Source organism: Python bivittatus, unplaced genomic scaffold (assembly GCF_059951505.1).
Source record: "Python bivittatus isolate LINGU-HERP-01145 unplaced genomic scaffold, Pbiv_v1 ctg000080_np1212, whole genome shotgun sequence".
NCBI classification, from domain to species: domain Eukaryota; kingdom Metazoa; phylum Chordata; class Lepidosauria; order Squamata; family Pythonidae; genus Python; species Python bivittatus.
This window is the reverse complement of record NW_028277035.1, coordinates 29,388,902-29,411,954: the sequence shown is the minus strand read 5'-3', so window position 1 is coordinate 29,411,954 and position 23,053 is coordinate 29,388,902. Positions and strand designations below refer to the sequence as shown.

At 38.7% G+C, this 23,053-nt stretch overlaps 1 protein-coding gene across 4 annotated transcripts in view; it reads right to left on the bottom strand.

Moving 5' to 3' along the window:
- The window catches only part of FNIP1 (folliculin interacting protein 1), a 104,690-nt gene that overhangs the window by 29,851 nt on the left and 51,786 nt on the right, over window positions 1-23,053 (bottom strand). For 3 of the 4 annotated variants that reach the window (XR_015794753.1, XM_007420947.4, XM_007420948.3), the window contains exons 3-9: window positions 14,556-14,699; window positions 9,396-9,496; window positions 7,732-7,806; window positions 7,400-7,491; window positions 2,598-2,681; window positions 1,645-1,716; window positions 766-901 (exon numbers count right to left, since the gene is read on the bottom strand). Coding sequence is in view for 3 of the 4 variants with exons in the window: in XM_007420947.4 (XP_007421009.1) it covers window positions 766-901; window positions 1,645-1,716; window positions 2,598-2,681; window positions 7,400-7,491; window positions 7,732-7,806; window positions 9,396-9,496; window positions 14,556-14,699 (704 nt within the window). In the remaining variant the exon portion in view is untranslated. The remainder of the gene's footprint in view (window positions 1-765; window positions 902-1,644; window positions 1,717-2,597; window positions 2,682-7,399; window positions 7,492-7,731; window positions 7,807-9,395; window positions 9,497-14,555; window positions 14,700-23,053) is intronic. The other variant, XM_007420949.4, reaches the window with a different exon arrangement.

Genomic DNA, 23,053 nt, shown 5'->3' with positions numbered 1-23,053 from the left:
AATCCCTTCACATTCCCTCAGTCTTCTCTTCTCAAGGCTAAACATTCCCAGTTCCTTCAATTTCTCTTCCCAGGACTTAAGCTTTCACTTCTCTTCATTATCCTTCTCAGAACCTGTTCCATCTTCTCTAATTCCTTCTTATAGTGCCCAGAATTGGATGCAATACTGGAGATGGAGCCAACCCAATGACAAATATAGTAGAAGGATAATTTCCCATTATTTGGCAGCTATCTCACACTGCCAATTCATATTCAGCTTTCTCACAAGTACCACTGCCGGTCTCCCCCATCTCATACCTGTACTTTTTGTCTCTTTGCCCCTTCTTAGCCTACGTCCTCATGAAAGTTTATGTTGTAATAGTCCTGTACTCTATTACAACATAAATGTCCCATAAAACAGGGATACAGTATGCTCTATTCTAATTTCCTTTTATACTTCTGAAATAAGATGAATTGGGGGTGGGAGAAGCAAACTCCACTGAATGAAAAGGAGTCATTTAGATACTGGGAAATAATATGAAGCAAAGAGACGGGGGTAACTGTGTTTTAAATGGTTAGGTACCTAACTCTAATGCACTTGGGAACCCACAACATAGAAGTAACATTCAACCATGTTCTATGCTTGAACCATTATCCTAAAACATTCAAAACTCTCTTGTAGGAGTTTTGAAAGGTGCACCAAGATGTTGGATTCCAGGCATTCAACCAAATACATCTATCTATACACTTCATGTGCAAATTCAAACAGCATTTTCAATCAGCTCACCATCTAGGGAAGACTCCATTCTCCAAGCTTGTTGTTTGACTGCGACGCCAGCGCCGTTGGTAACTGCTAGCACAGCTTCTGTTTAGTGAAGAACCCGGAGATGGAAAAGGAGTGATAAGCAGGCTGCTAAGGGATGCTGCAACAACAACAAAAAAGGGAAATTATATTTAAAAAAACCATTTTTGATTCGCAAAGCACAGATTTATTTCGTGAATGTGAGAAGCGAAGTGAAATCTGAACGCATGTAACAATTATTGCTTAAAAGGCTTTCTCCTTTCTACAAGAGATACATGTTTCAAAGGAGTTTATAGTAACCTAGATGTCAGATTCAGATACCCTCCATTGTATCTCTTTTTTACTCCTGGTTAGACACTGACATACACAGGATGCACTGTAAGAAATTTCTGTTTAGCAGCTGCCTCCACTGACTGTCAAACACTTTTCTTGAAGTTATCTAATCCTACAGCAGTACTTTTTTAATGGAATATTTCTTCTGTTAAACAGTTGGAAAGAAACACGACTGGGTCTTTCCAAACTGCAGTTTCTGGCAAACTAGTTGGTGATTTATTCTTAAGAATGCCTAATACCTTTTATGCTTCTACATATAACTGAACTAGCAAGGGATATTATGCTAAGCCATGGTTTGCTCACCCAAAGTTTGTTGATGAAATCATAATTGGCTGGGTTCAGTATTGTGCCAGGCTAAACAAACCATATTAAACTTTAGCAATCTAGTCACTGTAAAACATACATTCCATTGAAATTCATTGGTGTTGAAGAAATAATGCTTCTTAAAGACTTTTGAAAAGGTATTAAATTACAAAATAAATATACAGTAAAGAAAATCTGGGCACTTGTATTACCAATAAATGACATTACCAGATCTTGCAATTCCACTGTCTCTGTCTTCATTCAGCTCTCTCCCAGGCATGTCCATAGGGTTGCTGTGAACTATGTAGAGAAGACCACCCATTAATCCAAGATCATAAAACCTTTTCCACTTTGTCATGCCCCATTTAATTTACCAAATAATCATGCTCATTGGTGACTTCATTTAGAATTTTGAAAGTAACAGCAAGGCATACCCATCTCCAAGAAAGGCCGCAAAGCAGATCAAATCATACACAGTAGCTTCTACAAAGGTTCAGGCAGTCTCTGAAGCCCACCTCTTCATTTCAATGGAAATGAAATACTATCACAAAAGGAAGTTAGCCATGGAGCAAAAGCACTCAGTACCCAGCTATAAGCAGTGCTAAAAAAAGAAAGGCATGACAAGCAACTATCAAATGGGTGCTCTAGGGTACATCAGATTTGGATTTGCACTTCTATTGCTTCTTTACCTAAGCATGACACTATCTGCATTGGCAGCCAATTCTTATTCAACAGAGGTGAAATTCTAACCAGAAGCTAGAACTTCATCTGCCAAATCAAAAATTTCTTGATCATCATTATTTCAGAAATCATAGATTTGCAGATCCATGAAAAGAAAAATCTAAATCAGCCATGGAAATAAAACTTGGATAATGGAAAGCAAACAGGAGAGGCTTAGTTCAGGTTTATGCAAATCATGAAATATAATGTTTTTATCCCTGAGTTAAGATTATTTCGTCTTGGGGAAGCTAATGAGTAATCCCATATTGTTAGGGATTTGCAAACCCCAAATGATTCCCTCTGTTTGATGTGAATAAAGACGATAGGGATTTCACTTTTTGGGCGGGGGGGCTTATCCTCTTTTCTTTGATAGATGTCTAAGGTTTTATTTCCAAGGCCAAACTACAGATTCACTCAGTTTTGTCCAACCAACTAGACTATCCACACAGCACATAGCAAACCTGCAAAGAAAGAGGCGCTCCGGATCAGGCGGAGCGGACCTTGTTCAGAGAATGCACGCCTAGGGCTGCAAAGCTGTGAAAAACCTACATGGCAAAACGTAAAATACATATGAAAGAATGAGGTTAGTAAAGCAGAACAGATTCTGTGGAGGGGAAGGGAAGATATAAGCCAACACAAATGCAGACCCACAAACAGAAAAACCCACACCTTTTACACCTGAATATTGGACTTCAAACTGCATTGCCTTCCCAGATTTACATACTAGTTTTAATGTGGGAGGTTCTTTTTTTTTTTTCATTCTGAATAAATCAATACATGAGGTAAAAGCTTCAAATAATTATCAATTACAATATGAGTACATATACACACCTCCTTGATGTTTTTTGCATACTTGTTATGGACCTGTATTAGTTGGATTATACATCAAACACCTAATAACTTCATAAACAGAGAAAGATTCTCTTTATCTACCAGAGCAACTATTTTCTTAACTTTTCTGGGCTGAAGGGATGCCTGTTGCTTTAAATGTTTATATGTACCTGTGCAGAGAATAAACCTTATTTAAATAAAATCCTCTTTGTAAGATTCAGAATTCTTCCTCCCCCCCCCCCATTGTCTCAATTCACAAATCTCCACAGAAACCCCATAAATAATCTATTTCAAAAGTAGCCTGGAGATTAAAATCTTTTAAAGGAACTAATTTGTGCACTTGTGCATGCACACACATAACTTCTGTGTAAGCAATACGACATGAGAGAGGCAAATCACTTTGACATCTTGTCTCTCAGCCCAGACTGTAGCCTTCTAACAAGAGTTGCCTTATTTGCCTCTCCCATCTCCACGGTGATGGAGCTGGCAGAAACAAAGCTATCATCACTATGGCACAGTCCTGCATCCCTTCAACATATCCCCATGGACACTTCAAAAGATGATCCAGTCTTGCATTCTTCCCCAAAGCCTCCATTCAGCCCAATCTTCCAGCTCTAATGAATGACAAAGTTTTTTTTCTTAGCCCAATCCATCTCCTTGCATGATTGATTTACTGCTGGAAAACGAAATGAAAGGAGACCTTTATCTCCCTTCCGCCTCTGAGCAATTTCTCGTTCACATGTTGTTTCTAACCAAAAATGTCATAATATTTTCACCAAAGCAAATGGAAGCTAATACTGCATGCTGTGCCTGAAATTCTGGCCCTGTGTGTGCAAAAGCTTTTTTTTTTTCTTCTTGCAAGAAAAATAAAAAATTATTTGAGTTGAATGAAAGAAAAACACTCGTTGTGCCTTCTCTTCTGTTAGAAGAAAATAAGAACAGTATCCTTTGATCACAGTTAGGTTTAAATCACCAGTAGTATGAATAACAGAGTAATGATTATTGAACCCAGGACTTCTCTTCACCTGGGTGTGTGGAGGTATGGATTTTAACAGCTTTGACTGTTAAGCAACAGGGACAAAAGCTCTTTTCTAGTTGCTTCAAAAAATGGTAAGCAGAAGTACTAAGTGTTCCACCAAGAAAGAGATGGGCTGGAAAGGCTGGCTTGCCCACATACGAAAGCACACAGTAACCTTTTAAAAATCCAAGAATTAGCAAGAATCAATGAGTCATAAGTATTCTTTCTATTTGATTTAGCTTCTAGAAATGTTCTGGTTACAGATTAACTCATTTTTGCACTGCCTAGCTCTGAAGCATGGACTATAAACAAATATTGATGAGCGGATTATGCATTAGTCTGGGTTTGTTAATTATTTTTTTCATATGCAAAACTATAGCAAAAGAATTATATTTCTTAACACACTATATCAAGTGATGAATAGAAGTAAAATCAATACTTTTCCACCTTAGGTTTTACAAATACACACAAATGGGCTATTACCAAGTAAATTCAATGCTTAGCAAAAGGCTATTTCGTTTATTCAGGAGACTGTAATTGTGCATATAATTCATTTAGCTATTTGCACTAGCCATTCATTTGCCATTTCCTTTAATATTGCAACCCACATTATATAACTGTTAAGTCAACATCTCTTTAGCTGGCATAGATGAGTAAAGAGGATTAAAGGAACACAGTTCCTACCAACTCTAATTATGCTACTTTCACATCGTGTAATTACAGTTTGACATTCATTTTATAAAGCTGGACTTAAAATGAAAGTTGTAAATTCTACCACTGCTCCATGTGTACAGTGTCTAACCCACACAAAGCTTTCTTTCCATGCCACTGCCCACAGTACCAACACATTTGAACATAAAACTGGCTTGCAGTTACACTTTAAATCAGAACTGCAACCCTGGCCCATTGTAGCAATCTGCCAGTCTAATGTGCTGGGGAAGTTTAAATGTTGGTGCTCTGGGCTGCCTATAGCTATATAAAGGACAGAGAGGAAGGAGAGAAACAGGATGAACAAGTGTGCTGCAGTTTGCAGGGATCAGAAAATTATGGTTTGCACCAAATGGGAAATGGAATCAGAGCACTGGAAGGGAATAAGAGGATAGAAAACATCTTGAAAAATCTCTGGCATGTTTCCAGTTCTCTGTGCCAGGATTTGGACAATTGGCAATATTGTGCCTGAACTTATTTAATAGTCTCCTTGACATCAGCTCTAAAACATCTAGCATGTGTCAAATGAGGGCCATCTAAAATCTCTCTATGGATATCTTCAACATGGAAAGAACTAATCATATTACTATACAAAGTAGCTGAATAACAATGCATCTACTTCAATTAATTCAAGATGTACATGAAAGCAATTTATGCTACAGTGTTCCACAAGTGAAAATAAATTGTTTTTATACTCTTGATCTTTCGCCCACTATTAAAACCCAGTTGGTTTCTAAAACGTGAGTGATATTGATTAAATAAATGGATTAAAAGAGTGTTGAGTGCATGATTCATCCAAGGACAAAGCAATCCCAGTATATAGGTTTAGTATGTACTGATCTTTCCGCCAACCAAGTTAATTTGGCATTAGAAAGCCAAATAATTCATTTTAAATAACAAGAAACTAATTACATAAACTGTGGGTGCTTGATCTGAAATCATCCTGCTCAAACAGATGACACTGTAGGTAGCCAATATAAATGGTATGGCTTATGGGAAAAGGAAAGGGTTTTCTCTGGATCATCAGATTGTTCTACTTCTTAGCTAAGTGCTATTACTGAAGATTAATTAGGCTGCTGGGGAACAGCTGCATGGATAAGAGCAGCAAACTGCAGCAAAAAACCTCAGTGAACATAATTGTAGTTAATAAAGCTCATTCTTCTGATTTACTTTTACTTTTTTTTTTGGTGCTTTCGAGTCAGTCTTGATTTCTGGCGATTGCCTGGACAAGTCCCTGCAGTTTTCTTGGCAAATATTTTGGAAGAGGTTTGCCCTTGCCTTCTTTGCAGGGCTAAGAGAGAATGACTGGCCCAAAGTCTAAGGCAGGAATAAAACTCACAGTCCTCAAACCACTACACCAAACTGGCTCTCTTCACATTTACTAGGCAATGCTTAAAATAAAGGGTGACTAAATCATGAGTGGAAATACAAGGTACCCTGTTGGATTTCTGCAGCTTCTGTAAACAATTATGCAATATTACAAAGGATCCCTGGACTCTGAAGAGCAGCACTTGGAGGGGCCTAGGAGGCTTCAACATAGTGCCTAGCGAGGACCACTGAGTTCTGCTCAACTGTCTCCCAATTCAACTTAAAGACCTTGGGAAGAACCAAGCTAGTCTTCTTGTCTGAGAACAACTGAACTCACGCTAATTTTCCTCCTCCTGCTCTTTCACACGTCCAAAGCAGTTTACATGAGTTATGTCATGTATATATAAAACATATTCATAGACTCATAGATCCATCATTGTCTCTGCAGGCTTTGGTGACAGTCCTGGTCAGCAAGGATAACTTTTGCCATCACTGCAGTCATTTCAGGAGAGTGATGGTCATGATCCATGCCCTATGTCTACTTGTTGCAATTGCTGCAAGGCAGTATATATAGCCCTGATGTTGAAGACTACCCAGGAGGTTCAACTGATGATGAATACAGCTGTCATGTTTCTAATTTGTTAGCTGCTGCTTATTAGGCAAACTTTGGGGGAAAACTGCCCCATTCCATGTCAAGTTTTAACATCTTTTTCTAAGGTCTTTTTCTTTATTGGAGCTACATGATATAATGCTTTCACCAGCTATGGAGTGGCTCCTAAAGACACCTGCCTGATGCCCATACAGCAGTCTTTGGGTCAGGTGAAAACACACTTGCCAAGCATTTTTATTTATTACCAGATTTAATTTTTAAGACATTATTTCTTATTCTATTGTTGTAAAGTACATTGTCCTGAAATATAGAACGAAGGTCAATGTAAATATTTAAAATTACTAAACAAACAACTAAATAAGCTAAACCAACATTATGATCACTGGAACTATGAAATATATCTCACATATTACATACTTTACATATTCACATGATAACAAAAATATGATAGTGTTTTGTTGACATTCACTTCTATAAATATTAAAAAATACAGTTTTATCTGATCAGAATATAATTCTAATATGGGGAACATTTTGTGTTTTATATTATACTTTTGGTTATTTTCACCATAAATGGATTTCAGCTGACTTCATCAACTTCCTTCAAATACTCATACAGCAGTAAAGTATTCCAGTTTTCAAATGTCAGGGTCATGAGCTATGTTTGAATTTAGAGCAATGGCTGCTTTAGCCCCAAATGCATAGCATTTCTTTAAAAAGTTATTTTACTATTGATCAGATTGATCTGTGTAATCATCAAGGGTCTTATGTTGCAAATAAGAAAGTTACCTATGTTCATAAGCAGTCCATTCATAATTGTGCTATGATCTGGCTTCAAAGTATTATTATCCTGATTAATAAACTCAAGACTGTCTTGAAGCCTGCAGGAAAAAAAGAAAGAAAAAACAATCAATCTTGTGCTATGATGTTTAACTTTATTATCAGTTGTGTCTTACATTCATTGCTCCTTTTCCCCTGCCTGCACCCTTATGTCTTGTGAGAATGAAACAGGAATCTATAGAGAAAAAAGGAACTAGAGAGGGACAATCTATTCTCCTGAATAAACCAAAGCACCAGTCCCTCACCCCCTAACAATCACACGCTCTTTCTAATATACTCACGTGTTTAAACTTCCATAAATACTGCTTCCAGTTCGAGCTGTAAAAACTTTGCTCAGCATAAGCTGTGGAGGAGAGCTGTGAAGCCAAGAAAATAAGAATGAAAAGAGGTCCTCACGAAAGAGCAATCCCCATTCATCAGACCACGAGTCATAGTCTTTCTAAGGCAGTGTTTCTCAACCTCAGAATCTTTAAGATGTGTGGACTTCAACTCCCAGAATTCCCCAGCAGGCATGCCGGCTGGGGGATTCTAGGAGTTGAAATCCACACATCTTAAAGTTGTTGAGGTTGAGAAACACTGTTCTAGGGCATTCTTCTTTACTAAATGAAGATTCCAAAGCATTTCCCAAAAATAGTGTGCTAGAGAAAGAACTTTAAAAATTAAACAATGTATTTTATTATTTTAAAATAGGCTTAGTTTTCTTTTTTCCCAAGTCAGCTAATCATCATAAATGTATTTCAGATTTAGAACATGAATAATAAATATAAGCACATAAAAGCAGTAATAAAAACCACAACCCAACAGCCCTACCCTGAATTTTAAGAAAGCAACATTCATATGATAAAACTTTTGTAAGACTCTTGTTTCCAGAAAGCTCATGGTAAAGTTCCATTTTCTTTTACAAAATTATTTGTAATTTCCCCAATACATGGGCCTACTATCGCTCTTAAATCCCATCAGAATCAACTTAGCTTTGGAGATTCATCCTACCCAGTGAATGAGTTTAACAGATGGCAGCATTTTTTTCTGTAAAAATTATATATTCCATGTTTTTCCACATTAAAGGGCAACTGGGGGAATGACGGAACAGCATGCCTATTTGAGAGCTGTGTGGAATTCTGGCTTTAGATGAATACAGCTGTATGAAAAGCACATAAAGCAACTAGCTGGGGATCAGCATATCAAAACCACATAATTAAAAATATTCTGCAAATACTCAACAATATAAAATCGAACACATGGAAAAGGAGGACATGGGCTTGGACTTGATAATAGCAGGGATGACCAAGGGCCACCCTTTGAGGGAATGAAGGCTACAAAGTGGGTAGGGCCACATCACCCACGTAACTGAGGCTGGGTTTGGGGAAGAATTTTGGAAGGGTTAGGCCATTTTTAAACAGCCACATGCTTCTTTAGGACTTACGCTCCAGATTTCTTATTTCCCATCTTTTATTTCCCATAGCAGCTGATTGTGCTGTCAGTTTTCAGTCATTGTGATTAATCTGGGTTCCTGGACTACAAAATGCCACTGGGGCATCATGCACACCTCACTGCCCATCTCTGGCCCACAACTAAGCACACTGTGTACAGCCCAGTATATATAGCTACTGAATTTACAACAAATACCTGATAAAAACCAAGGCGTAGGTAATATGTTTAGTATCTAAGTCATTAGCAGGAATGTATGGAAACTTCCCCCTTCATTTTGAATAAGGCATGGAGAATCCAAATAAAACCATCAAGAGAGATCACATTCCCTCTCCCCACGCTGTCCCTTCTACACTGTCTTCACAGTGCAAGAATTAATATGACCCTAAAAGTCCAGATGCAGGGTGTTTCCTGAATCTCAGTGAAATAAGATTCTGACTCCTGGGGAAAGGGTTAAGAGGGAAATATATATATATATGTATCTATATATCTATATATAACAAAAAAGAATCTTTACCGGATCTGATGGATTTTTAAGGTTGAACCCTTGTAGCTCATAGCCACAGAACCAAACATCATTTCCCCAAGCATATTGGCATCTGAGGAACATCGAGAGCCCTGCAAAAGACACCTCTAATAATTATGCTGTATGGTGATTATTTTTAAAGCATTCTTAATTCAGGGCATGGCAAATGAAGGGACATCACAAGTATAAACACATTTAACAAAAAAGCATGTGTGTGTGTACATGCCCATGCACAAACACTCTCCACAGGTACCAAGATGTTTATGTGGGTACACTTTGGGTCTCTAGTATCGGAGTTGTAAATGCTGCTGTAGATGGCAGCTGTTCCTCATGCTGAAAATAATCTTTGGGTAGAATCAGGATCTCCTGCACCTGCTGCCGCTCTCCACACATTAACTGCTGTGCTTTTATGGCAGGTGTGGATGCCAGGGGCTCCAACATATGTGATGCAAAATGAATGGGATCGTATCCCACATGTGGCAGGGCCAAGATTTTATTCGGTGTTTGAGCATGTGAGCAGGGTTTGTTTTCAGGGTTTTTTTCCCCCCTCCTTTCCCTTCTCCCTGTTTTGTACAAAGCCTGCTAGAGGGCTTACACTGCAACTTTCAGATTTAGCGCGATTTGACCAGAGGGGACTCAGGATGCCTCACACAGCCCTGGAGTAACAAACTGTTCACCCCTATCTTATGGCTTGCCTTGGAGAACATCATGTGCCTTAAAAGCCTGACCTGCTCTCAGTTTTCCTTCTTGCTTATCTTGAGCAAATACTCCAGGCATATGGGCTTTGATACCCTCTTGGTATTTGGCCATTCTACCTTAAAGGATGTAATTTGATTTCATGGGAGAGGTGCGTATTGGAACTCAATCCTGTGAGAAAAATAACAAACCCACTGTAACGTAATAGTCGATTGCCCTAGGTATATTCCTATACGTGGATTTAAGCAAGTAATACAGAATGCACAACTCTTTGAATAGCTTAGTCCACTCTATTCTGTTTGCTGTTATCATGAGAGCAGAAGCATCTGCACTCAAGGGCTTAGAAGTTCACACACTTTTCACACCTGGTTACAGAGCACTTAAAATTATTTGGCAGTAATCAGATGTGTCACACTACAGGATGATATACGCCTTCTTGATTACCCTGCAGGTACTGGCACTTTCAACCCTAATGGCAGAAAGGTTTCTAATGTAGCAATGTTCCTGGTAGGAAGGAAAAGTTATTTTAATGGGAAACAGGATTCTAGGTTATTTTTCCATCGTCACGATAATAGTTAATTCCATCAATTACAATCAAAATTGTGCAATTTATGCAATAATGCCAAATGTAGTAAATAAGATGAACTGACAAAGATGTCAAACAAAATACATTAGTATATGGATATTCTATGTTATTTAAGATAACAGCAGTTACTAGTTGAGTCTTGAAGAAAATACTTCAGCTATGAAAATATTTTCTGAAAAAAAACAACATCAGAACCAAAAACAACCCCCAAATAGCAGTTTGATAAATCCTTAGGCATCAAGCAAGAAAACTGGCTAGATTTTTACCCTTTCTGGAAGAAAATCCAGATGATTGAAGAAGTGAATTTACAGGGACTAGTGTAAAACCTTTCTTTTAGGAGCTATGCATCCCATGATGCTCTGCACCTGTTCTAGAAATGCATTATGAGATAAGATTCAGCTGACCTCCTGGACAAGTTAAAATTTTCCAGTTCACCCAATTTTGGCAGTTTCAAAGTTGTGTGATATTTGCTTTTCAGGTGATTGTTCTAAAAAAAATCAAGAAGCTAAAAGTACATCTCAATTGTGTATTATTTTGTTGCCTGTTGCCCAAGATTGGTAAATATTTTATCCAAATATTAGTACTCTTAGTTTCTTTAAATGCAATGTTTAAATCTTATAAAATAAGTCAGAGTTTTAAAAATGATGTAGACCAAATACCTGTGCAGACTATAGATACTGAGATGAATATGCTGATTTAAATCACACTCATTTGCATAAATATAATTTCCAATTCAAACATTTCTGAAAAACCTGCATCACTAATTTTGCTGAAAATGAAGTGCAATATTACCTAACTTTGCATGTAACTGACGATGCTGCCCAGTCACTTTAAGAGTAGAATTTACATAGCAGGCAGATAAAACATGCAGATGTTTACAAAGCCTGAACTCAAATGTTTAACTGATTATCACAATAGTACAAACAAACACCTATACTTTAGACTCCTGCAAGGCTGATTTTTAGCTATTTTTCTATGAAAGACAGAAAATGGATAATGATAAATGTATGACAATTTATATGGGCTGCCACATGTTAATATCTCTGCCATTGTTTTATCCCATGACTGTTCAATACAGTGAGAAATGCCCAATTCATGTACATGTGAAAAAGAGACCTATTATCAGTCCCTCCATATTGTCCCTCCATACATCTTACCATCTTGGCATGGCATAGGAGTAGATCGTGAGAAAACGTATTGCCTATTGCCCCCTTGTCATTTCACTATGGGCTGAAAAAAATGATCCCCTCCATTAGTAGAACATGGAACAGGCTGGGCTGGGATATGAGCGGTTTTGTCTATGAAATTTGCTGGGCTACACAGATGCTAATTCTGCTATTAACAATGACTAGTTAAGATGACTATGGGAACCTCTGGTTCCTGAGAGACTAGGTCACTGAAGATCAGTTGCTGGTGGACAACAGTAGGAAAAAGCTCTGCCTGTAGACTGAAACCATTTTGCTGTCTTTTAATAATGTGTGTATCATTTGCTTCAGCTTTTGACAACTGGAAACCCATACTTGCATTCTACATTGTGCAAACTAATTTTGTAAATACTTTGTGCAACATTTATTCAGGAGAAGACCGAATTCCACTGTGTTAGTCATTTACATGCACTTCCTGATATTTACGTTAACCACCCTCCTTGTGCCACAAGCACTCTTAAAATATGTGTGATCTGCCTCTCCAACACTGGATGCAACACATTCATTGATATGGAATCCCTTGGCAGAAAGCACTGATTGGGTTAGAGTTCCCTAAAAAATCTCTCTGACATGGAAGTTAAATGAGGTACAACCACAATTCCAGGCTGCAAAACATTATTCTTATTCTCTATTCTAGGAACAGAGCTCAGAGAAACTCTGCTATTTCCTTACCAACCCAGATATTCTTCCTTGATGAAGATTTTTTTTTTAATAAAAATTACTATTTTCAATTTCACTAGTGCAATACAAAGAAATGTACTGAGACTGAAAGACAAGGTGTAAATGATGAAATGTGGAAGCTAACATTTTCTTAGCACAGTTTTTAAACTTAGTTATAAGATCAGGCTCACTGACATCCCTCAAGAAGTCCTCCAGAATGTGTCATGCCAGTCTTAAGCAGAGAATTACTTCGCTACAAAGAATATAAAGGCTCAACTCTATTTTAGGAAGGCTTAATAGAAAACACTTCTCTCAGCACAAGGTGAGATGACAGAAATATATCAGTCAGATGACTGGCTGCACTAGTAGCCAAAACCTCTCTTAAAATGTAACCCAGGTTCAATGAATGCCAGTTCATAACCCTTTTAAAGTGACAGCAAGCAAACATCTATCATTTAACATTTTCAAACTACTTTTCAGACAATAAACACTATTGCACAAGTCTTTCCAAATATTTAAAATAAGAAAACCAGAGACCCCTGACATTTAGTGATGGTGAAGTGTCATGAATGCAATCTACTGTGCTGAATGTTGGACTACAGTTCCCATTGTCTCTGACTACACAAGTGTCATGGCACAACATATTTGGTGAGTACCAGGTAGAGGAAAATGAATGTAGTCAAACAAATATACATATTTCAGAACTGAAACAAAAATTGACAAATAACTATTTTTATATTTTGATAAAACAAATCTGCCCTGATTTCTGATATAACTGTATATCAGAATTTATTTTATATCTAACTGATAAACTCAAAATTTATCATTAAAATTGAAAGTAAAAATAGCATCTACAGAATCTATGACAACGTGAAGACTTTTGTACTGGTAAGAAGTACCCAAAATTAAATGGAATATTTATGCACATAGCACAATTCTGATAAAAAGTTGAGAGATGGGCCAGCAATTTGTAGCATCAACACTTGGGATGATTGGCCAAAGAAGTAAATGCAGTACCGGGGTAGAGTCAATCCTATCGTTAGCTAATCCCCTCAAGAACAAGGAACAACAGTTAAGAGTTAGGAGACAGAACTGTGTAGCTTATATTCTATGTTCTGTTCCTGAAGCTAGCCTACCACATTCAGATGCCGCAAAATATATTATCCTATTGTCATGTTAAAGTTATGTTCAGTGGCTACCACAATGGTTTCTGTTCTGCATCTGAGACAGCAAAATGTTTTCATTCTTCTGTTTCTAGATTTATAAAATCAGGTATGGCATTCTTCAGAGTGCTAGTTTGGTGTAATGGTTAAGACACCAGGCTAGAAACTGGGAGACCCAGAGTTCTAGTCCCGCCTAGGGACAAAGCCAGCTGGGTGACCTTGGGCCAGTCACTCTCTTTCAGCCCTAGGAAGGAGGCAATGGCAAAACACTTCTGAAATCTTGCCAATAAAACTGCAGGGAGTTGTCCAGGCAGGCTCCAAGAGTCAAAACTGACTTGAAGGCACCAAAAAAAAAAAAAGGCATTCTTAAATTACTCCATATCTAAAAATACAGGTTATATGCCCTCGTTATCACTTCCCTCTTTTGGTGCATTCCTGGTCTTTCCTATTCTGGTAAGATTCAAGAAGAAAAGGAATAGGTGTACAAATTATGCATCTTTAATATCCCTACACCTCAGGCTTCCTACAATGAAATTTTAGGCATGCATATTAAAAAAAAAAAAAGCTCAATTCATTTCCACAAGCCTTACTTCCAGGTTAGCACAGGTTGTAGACAACTGGGTGTCCACTAGCTGTTATTCTTCATAATTAATGTTCAGATCACTGGACAACGTCCATTCTGCAGGTAATTTTCTCAGTTTTCCTATTGCAGACTCAGATAATATCAACCATCTGTTCTGCTGGACAATAACCAAAGAACTTCTTGGCTCAGAACTCTGCCCCAAAGGCCCCGCCACTCCTAATAAGGTAATGCTTTCAACACAATTCAAAGGATTCTCACCTGAAATTTTGGACACTGTTCTTTTGTTTCAGAAGAAGAAGAAGAAGAATTGATTGAACTGTCCAAAGAAGAGGAACTGTCTCCTCCAGGTTTGAGCTGGCAACATTTTCCAAAGACTTTCACCTGAGCATCACTGCAGAGCTTCTGATGGAGAAAAAGATGCAATTGCCACATTATACTTTGCAATATATATGATTATGCAACAAAAGCTAACATTTTCAAAGGATAATATTCTTTTGAACTATATACCTAGTACATGGAACTTGACAACTGGATAACATAAATGGATTCTCCGTGCCCTTACTTTGGATTCTCCATGTCCTTACTTTGGCCAAAAGACTGATGTTGAACATTACAGCCCCATTTAGTCAATGGATTGAAGACCTGATTACACTTGCTACTTGTGAGCAGATTGCCTATAGACATAGACTTTGTATGGACAAGTATAATGAAATGTGGGACTCATTTATACAAAATACATTGGGTTTAAAAAACAGGATTGTCATATAACTCTATTAAATATATATATGTACTTGAATAACATTTGTATTAGATAAGGATATATAGAATTGGAACTGTGTACATTATAATGATACATTAACTTTTTCTTGTTGTTGCCGTACTTTTTCACTTTTATGTTAAAGCACTTTTATGTATGTTTTTCCTTTTTTTTGTAATAAAAAAAAGTTAATTAAAAAAGTATACTTTGCAATCTCCAGAGCGTTGTTCAAGAAATACATTCCACATACAATGATAAGTAGAAAACTTCATATTAACATAAGCATTTCAATATCGAGGATACAGAGGAAATCACCACCTAAGATAGGTTTTATTTGTTTACCATGATAAGATTCTTCTATCAGGACCATGGAAGTGCACCTTCTTTGTAGCAGTAGCTGCCCTCTGGAAAAAGGTTCCCCCTGAGATCCAGATGGCCCCCATTCTGCTGTTGTTTAGAAGAACCATGAAGACCTGACTCTTCATCCAGGCCTTTGGCAAGGGAGAGTGAAACCCCCTGCTTCATTGCCCTTGCACCTTTTATCTTTACCTTTTATCTGTTATTGATTTTTTTGTAATTTGTTTGATTGCTGTGAGCCACTCAGACCCATTGAGAGTCAGGTGGCATACAAACTTAATAAATTGTTATTATTATTATTGGAACAATATCTAAAAATAACACATTACAGCTGGGGAATGTTTCAAGTTCAGTTTGGAACACATGCAGGAACACAAATGCAGCATTTATTGGAACTCATTAAAACAGCTGAATCTTTTCCCAGGATGTCTTGAAAACATACACAGCTAGTTTAAATAAGTTGCCAAAAACTGTTGCATTTGTATTCTAGCACATTCCAAAGTAGCTCTTCTAAATTAAATCCAAAGTACTATACGCATATTGACATAGATACGCATTTTCTGGTTTTAGAAGTAGAACCGAAGAGACTACCTTAAACAAAAAACAATGTTAATTCATTCTACATCAGGGATTCCTAAACTTTTTGCCATCACACCTCCTTTTAGTGTAATCTTAATGTACACACCTTTCCTAAAAATCCAAACACTAAAATGAACAATAAAAACAATACAATGATACTTTGAGAAAGGTGGATTTATTGTAACAATGTAACTAAAACGTTCTTCAACCTCCCCTGGACTCTGTCTGCACCTCTCCAAGGAAGGTACACCTCACAGTTTGGGAAACCGTGTTCTACATGATGTCACAGATACCGTACTAGACACTTTTTGATCAATTTGCTTTAAATAAAGTCTGCAAACTTAAGTAAAGTGTAGAGGCAGCAAAAGTGCTCCCTTTACACTGTCAACAAATATGGCAGCAGAGAGCAATTTGCAAGCATGTATCTTCAAACACTGGAATTGATGTTACAGACATCTTCCCACCTTTATTTTAGTCTGTGGCATAAAAAGACTTTGGATTATAACAACTATCTACCCATCCATCCATCCCATTTATATAGTTGCCCCTCTCACAAAGCGACTCTGGGTGGCGTACAACAATTAAAATAAAATAAGTGAATAAAAACAGGCATTATGAAAAGTTAAAAAAATATTATTAGAATAAAAACATTATCACAAATTTTTAACCAGATTTTAAAATATACAAACCCCATGAAGAGAGCAGAATATCAATTACAGTGGAGCCACCTAAGAATGTCTCTGGTTCCTAAAGACCCCCAGGCCTAATGGCACAACCAGGTCTTAAGGGTCTTCCTAAACGACTGCAGGGAAGGGGCGAGGCTCTCTTCATGGGGGAGAATGTTCCACAAGGAGGGAGCCACGGCAGAGGAGGCCCGCCTCATGGGACCCACCAAATGCAAGTCCCTGGCCGGTGGAACGCGTAGCATACCTTCCCTGCCAGACCTAATGGGACGGGTTGATGTGATCTGAGGGCAGTCCCTCAGATAACCCAGCCCCATGCCATGAAGGGCTTTAAAGGTCAAAATCAGCACCTTGAATTGGACCTGGAAGCAAGCTGGCAGCCAATGCAACTTGTGAAGCAGAGGTGTAACGTGTACTCTTCCAGGAGCACACATAACTGCTCCATTCTGCATCAGTTGAAGCTTCCAGATATTCTTCAGGGGCAGTCCCATGTAGAGCGCATTACAGTAATCAAATTTGGAGGTGTCTAGGGCATGAGTGATTGTGAGCAGAGCCTCCCAATCCAGGAAAGGGTGCAACTGGCACACAACATCAAGTTGTTCGAAGGCCCTCCTAGTCACAACTGCCACCTGCTCTTCAAGCAGGAGTCGCGAGCTAGGAGGACCCCCAAATTGTGTACTGGGTCTGTCTGGGGCAGTGCCACCCCATCTAGCACCAAAGGTGGTATAGACGCAGACCCAGCAGAACCCCAAACCCAAAGCCACTCAGTCTTGCCAGGGTCCAGTTGAAGCCTGCTGTTCCCCATCCACATCCTCATAGTCTCCAGGCACCAGGATAAGGTGTCCACAGCATCATTTACTTCGCCAGGAGCAGAGATGTATAGTTGGTATCAGCGTACTGATGATACCTCACCCCATGGCGATGGATGAGCTCACCCAGAGGCCTCATGTAGATATTAAATAGGAGGGGAGGGGAGTACTGGACCTTGTGGCACCCCACATAACATTGTCCGAGGGCGGGATCTCTCCTCCCCAACCACCACCGACTGGAATCAGCTCCGGAGGAAGGAGGTGAACCAGCACAACACAGTGCCACCCACCCCCAATCTCCTGAGATGATCCAGAAGGATACCATGGTAAAGGGTATCGAAAGCCGCTGACAGGTCAAGTAGGGCAAGGATGGATGCACAACCTCCATCCTGCCCATGCCAGAGATCATCCAGAAGTGCAACCAATGCTGTTTCTGTACCATATCCAGGTCTGAATCCAGACTGAAAAGGTTCCAGATAATCTGCTTCATCCAAGGCCCTCTGAAGCTGTTGGACAATCACCCTCTCAACCAACTTACCCCAAAAAGGGAGGTTAAATAATGGATGAAAGTTGTCCAGAATGTTGGGATCTAGCAATGGTTTCTTAAGGAGGGGGTGCACCAGAGCCTCTTTAAGAAGCAATGGAACAACCCCCTCCCTCAAATGCAAGTCCCTGGCCAATGGAACACATAGCATACCTTCCCTGCTGGATCTAATGGGATGGGCTGATATGATCGGGGAAAGATGGTCCCTCAGATGACCCAAATAACAATTATGATAACAAATAACAATTACAACCACCAAGTGAATGTTCTCTGTGCATTCTGTTATAATCTAAAGCTGGGATATATGTAGCCCCCCCCCCCTCAAATTTTCATTGTCCTATCCAAGATCTTCTCCACTGAACTATAATTTTTAAAAATGTCAGAAGAGCTATTCAGTGTTGACTATTTTATCCAGATCTTTTTGAGCATATCCTCCAACTTACCATTCAAAGCAAAAAAAGGATTTTAGCCCTCCAATAAAATTAATAACTCTGGTTTAAGAGACAAGGAGGCAAACCAAAGGCTCCTATGCAAGTTCTATCTACAGGAAGTCCTCATTTAGCGACTGCCTCATTTAGCAACTGTTCACAGTTATGACAGTGATGAAAAAGTAACTTTATGACCTTCACAGGTCTGTAAAGCAAAGGAAAGTTGAAGTAAGATCATAAACACAATCATGGTTTCACTTAGTGACCACTTTGCTTAACCACCAAATTGCCAGTCCCAACTATGGCTGCTAAACATGGACTATCTGTATGCTGTCAATGGACTACTGAATCCCTACTTTTGGTAGAAACAGCTCCAGCATCAAGCAGAGAGATGCTAAATAGGCTGAAAGGAGCAATGAAGTGTTGCAGGTTGTCATTCAGCCCCACAAGCAAGTCTCAGGTATGGTGTCCCACTGCATGTGCTGAAGTGAAATTTAACCACCATTCTGTCTTTCATTTCAACCAGCATGTATTTTGGCTTGTCCCTAAATTTAAGCCAGCAGTTCTTAAACCAGTAAATGATACCAGCAAGGAAGTTGATATGCAGACTTCCCTATTCCTTGAAATGGAGAAGATATATAGAAACATGAGAAAAACCTATTCCTATCCCCACAAAAAATGAGCATTTATTCAGGGGAGATCTGACATTTCCACAAAGTTTGGGATTGGAGGCTGATTTTTTAACAGTCCTTAAGTGAAAGTGATTCACAGAAATTCAGACTGTATTTAGAACAGTGGAAGTACAGCTATTAATCACAGATTATTCTCCCAGTAATAAGTATTTGCAAAGGAAAACTTTATTGGGGCGTTGGATAGGAAGGAACAAATCAATATAATTTTTTTTAATGTATGGATTTTGGTTCCCCAAGAAGTTGTTATTGTAATTCTGGTGGACCAATCTGAACATCTGTACCAGAGAAGATTAGGAAGAAGCCTGTTGTCAGTTGACAGCTGGAAATTACCAAGGCCAGCCATTCAGAGCACTGAACCATTATTACAGAGAGAAACAGACTCTGATTTTATGAAGGAAACATAAGCCATTATTCAAAATCTCACCCTCCTCATCTCTAACACCAAGGCTATCTTCTTACAACTCTTTTCTCATTCTCTAATTGGAGGCAAAGCTAAGCACCAATGGTGGGTCTAGACCCATAGTTTAAGAAATGCAGAGCCAACTAATTCAAGGCCAGTCCTTTTTCTTTTTTTCAGAGCTAGAACTCAAGATTGCACTACTTCTCCCAAGAACAACCTCTTATTATGACAGGCTGATCATTAAAAGGACAAAGCTGAACTCGTGCACTGTTAGAATTGCTAGTGGCTTCAGTTTTTTTGGCATGCAACAGCTAAAAACATGTGAATAGCTATCATATGATTTCACTAGGAACCCATGAACTAGAATTGCATTTTATCTCTGACAAACAACAGCGTCTTGGACCAGGCACTGCATCATGTGATAAAACCACACTGAATCTAAGGGTTACAGCATTTTTGCTCAGACAAGTCACACTGTAGCATTCAGCTGATGTTGAAAGTTTGCTTAATCATTCTTGGTTACAAGTAGGCATATTTAAATATGAAAAAATGAAAAAAAAATCACCTGGAATGATAGAATATATTTCTCAAACAACACATTTCCAAGCTTAACCAAGCAAACCTACAGTACTTAATACATGAAACTGCCTTAAAAATGTTCTCCTACATACTAGTTTTCTGCAAAGCTCTCCCTTAAACACTGTATCTTGAATGCATTCTTTCTTGACCAAAAATACTAGGAAATGTTATATCTTTGGCCTTTACAGTGGAATGCAATCAACCTCAGAATCGCCATAGGTAAAAAGAGGTCAAATGGTCACCATCTTTTGGATGCCATCTGTCAACAACTTGCCAGTGAGCCAATCATCCCCAAAATGTGGAACCCAGACAAATTTTAGAACATGCAATTTTAGAACTGAGCATATGCTCAAGAGCAACTCACCAGACACCTGGATCAAATATCTGAGGTGTCTGTTTTGTCTCTGCAAAGTTTTCAACTCTGAATGTCAGTGAAATACAAGATGCAACAAATTGCCAGAGATTATGCAATAAAGGAATTGTTTGCTGTTCCAAGCACAGTACAAGCTATGTTTCCAAAATTATAAAGAGGTTAATGACCAAGTACTACATATAAAGGAAATTGGAATCTCTGTTCCTAAGCAAGTGTATAAGTGTGATAAATCAACATAATAGGCACCATACTACTAGCACCATCTGTTGCGTCCATCGAAGCCAGTAGCATGAGGCAAGTGAACAGTGCTTTGAACTGGAACTAACACAAGCTTTCTCAATATTGAAATGAAAACTACTGTGCTACCTCAGCTTCTATTCTGAAGATCTCAATAATTAAGAGATGCTGTTGTCCATGTGCAGATACAAAAGCCAAACAGATAAAAGAGATGTCTTTTTTTCATTCCAGATATGTTTGGACTTTAACGCCAGAATTCCTAAACAGGATGGAAAGGCTCACCTAAATTCCTAAACAGGAAGAGGGAACTTGGGTAGTTTTAATCCCTATATTCTGAATAATGTCAAGTTAGGGACTGCTACTTTCAAACTGAAATTTCAGTTCTTACTATCACATATCTCATTTTCAGACAAATCACCTAAGCTAAAGGACTCATACAAGAGATCACATTACTAGTCTCAATATATATTGGTTGGATAATGTAGTGGTTAGAGCTCTGGCCTTTAATGCGGGAAACCGAGGTTCAAATCCTGGCTGGTACCTACCTTACCAGTAGGAGTCCTTGGGCAAAGACCCCTTAATGCTTCATCTCCCTACCTCGGATATGAGAGTGACACAAACTAAGAGAGTCATGCTGGCTTGGACATCATCCAGATTAACAAGGTCCATGCCAGATGTTGGGGAACCAGGACAATCTGATGATAAGTGGACTACTGGAACAAACCATACATGGATGAGACGAGAGAACCTGGAATTGATGGAATGCTACTACAACAGTAGACCTAATGAGAAGGAATATATGAAATGTATGAGGGAACTATGGATGGACAGAAGACCTACATCCACACTAACTGAGAAACAGCTAGTTACCCAACACTTCAACATAGCGAAGAGGAAGTTGTTCTCACAATTTGAGATAGACCAACTATACATTACATGCTGGACTCAAGATGACCCAGAAAACTACTGGATGTGCAGCCAACACCTGAACATCACTGCCACCACCTCCATTACAGAGCACAGCAGCTGATATGAGGCATAAGATGATGGATAAACTAGCTGCAGTCAACCCTCAGGACTGATTACCAAGGCTCAGTGGAGAAGTACCATCAGATAGTATGCTAGAAGATGCCAATAGAGCCCTCATGACAATCCCTACTACCACCACAACTCAAACCAATGAATTGGTATATGCTACAGCAGCTGTAATCCTGGAGATGCTTGACTATATGATCAAGAAGAGAACCAAGTAGATGGCACTGTGTACAGAAACATCTGTACAGTGTATGGGCTAGGCCCTCCCAAGTCCAGATGGGAGTTTCCACAGAAGGTCATGGAGAATAACAGGGCTAAGATCCTGTGGGATGTCCAGATCCAGACATACAGGCAGGTTCTGGCCAATCAACCAAACATTGTGGTAGTAAACAAGGACCAGAAGATAGCGGTGGTAATAGATGTAGCAGTATCAAGTGACACCATCATCAAGAAGAAGGAGCATGAGAAGCTGGAGAAGTACCAGGGTGTGTGTGTGTGTGTGTGTGTGTGTGTATAAAAAAAATTACTTGTTAATTCACGCTTATCTTATATTTCATGTCTCAAAGTTCTATATGCCATGGCCGTCACCAGACTGGACCCACTGACCATTGCTGCCCAACAGAGCTTTGGCTAACCAAGGAGTTCATATCACATTTTTAGTAAGACAGAGTAGATGCAGACTAGGTTTTCAGCCTTAACTGCATCCATGCCACCTGCAGCATTCCCAGCTAATGACAATGACTGAACTGATCAGTTTTGGAGCATTTTGACCAATATATCACAGGCATGTCCAAGCTCAGTTTTACCCCAGACACATTCACACTATTTTGGGCAAGGTAGTATTTCTAATCTAGAGACTACCTTGCAAGCCAACATACTGTTGCCCACACCCACCAACAATGCAGTACATGCAGTGTACTTACACACACTCAGGAGATGCAAAAAATTCTGGTGTGGATAGAGCAAGCAAAAGAAGCTTGTGAGCAAATAAACTGTCATGCAGAATTTTTCAGTCCATTAGAAAACAACGGACTACTTTCACATAAACTCACATTTTAAAAGGGTACAGTTTAATATTTTTATGAGAAAGGGAGTATGCATGAGAGATTTTCAAATGGAACATGGTTGCAAGCACTATACCTGCACAAAAAACACTAAGTCAAGTTTTTTACAAGGTTTTTCCTTCATCTATATAAATATTACATTTGGCAGAAATATTGAATACATTTGTATTTCTCTTTAAAATTACATATGTGTTTTTCATGCATATGCTGAATTTCCTT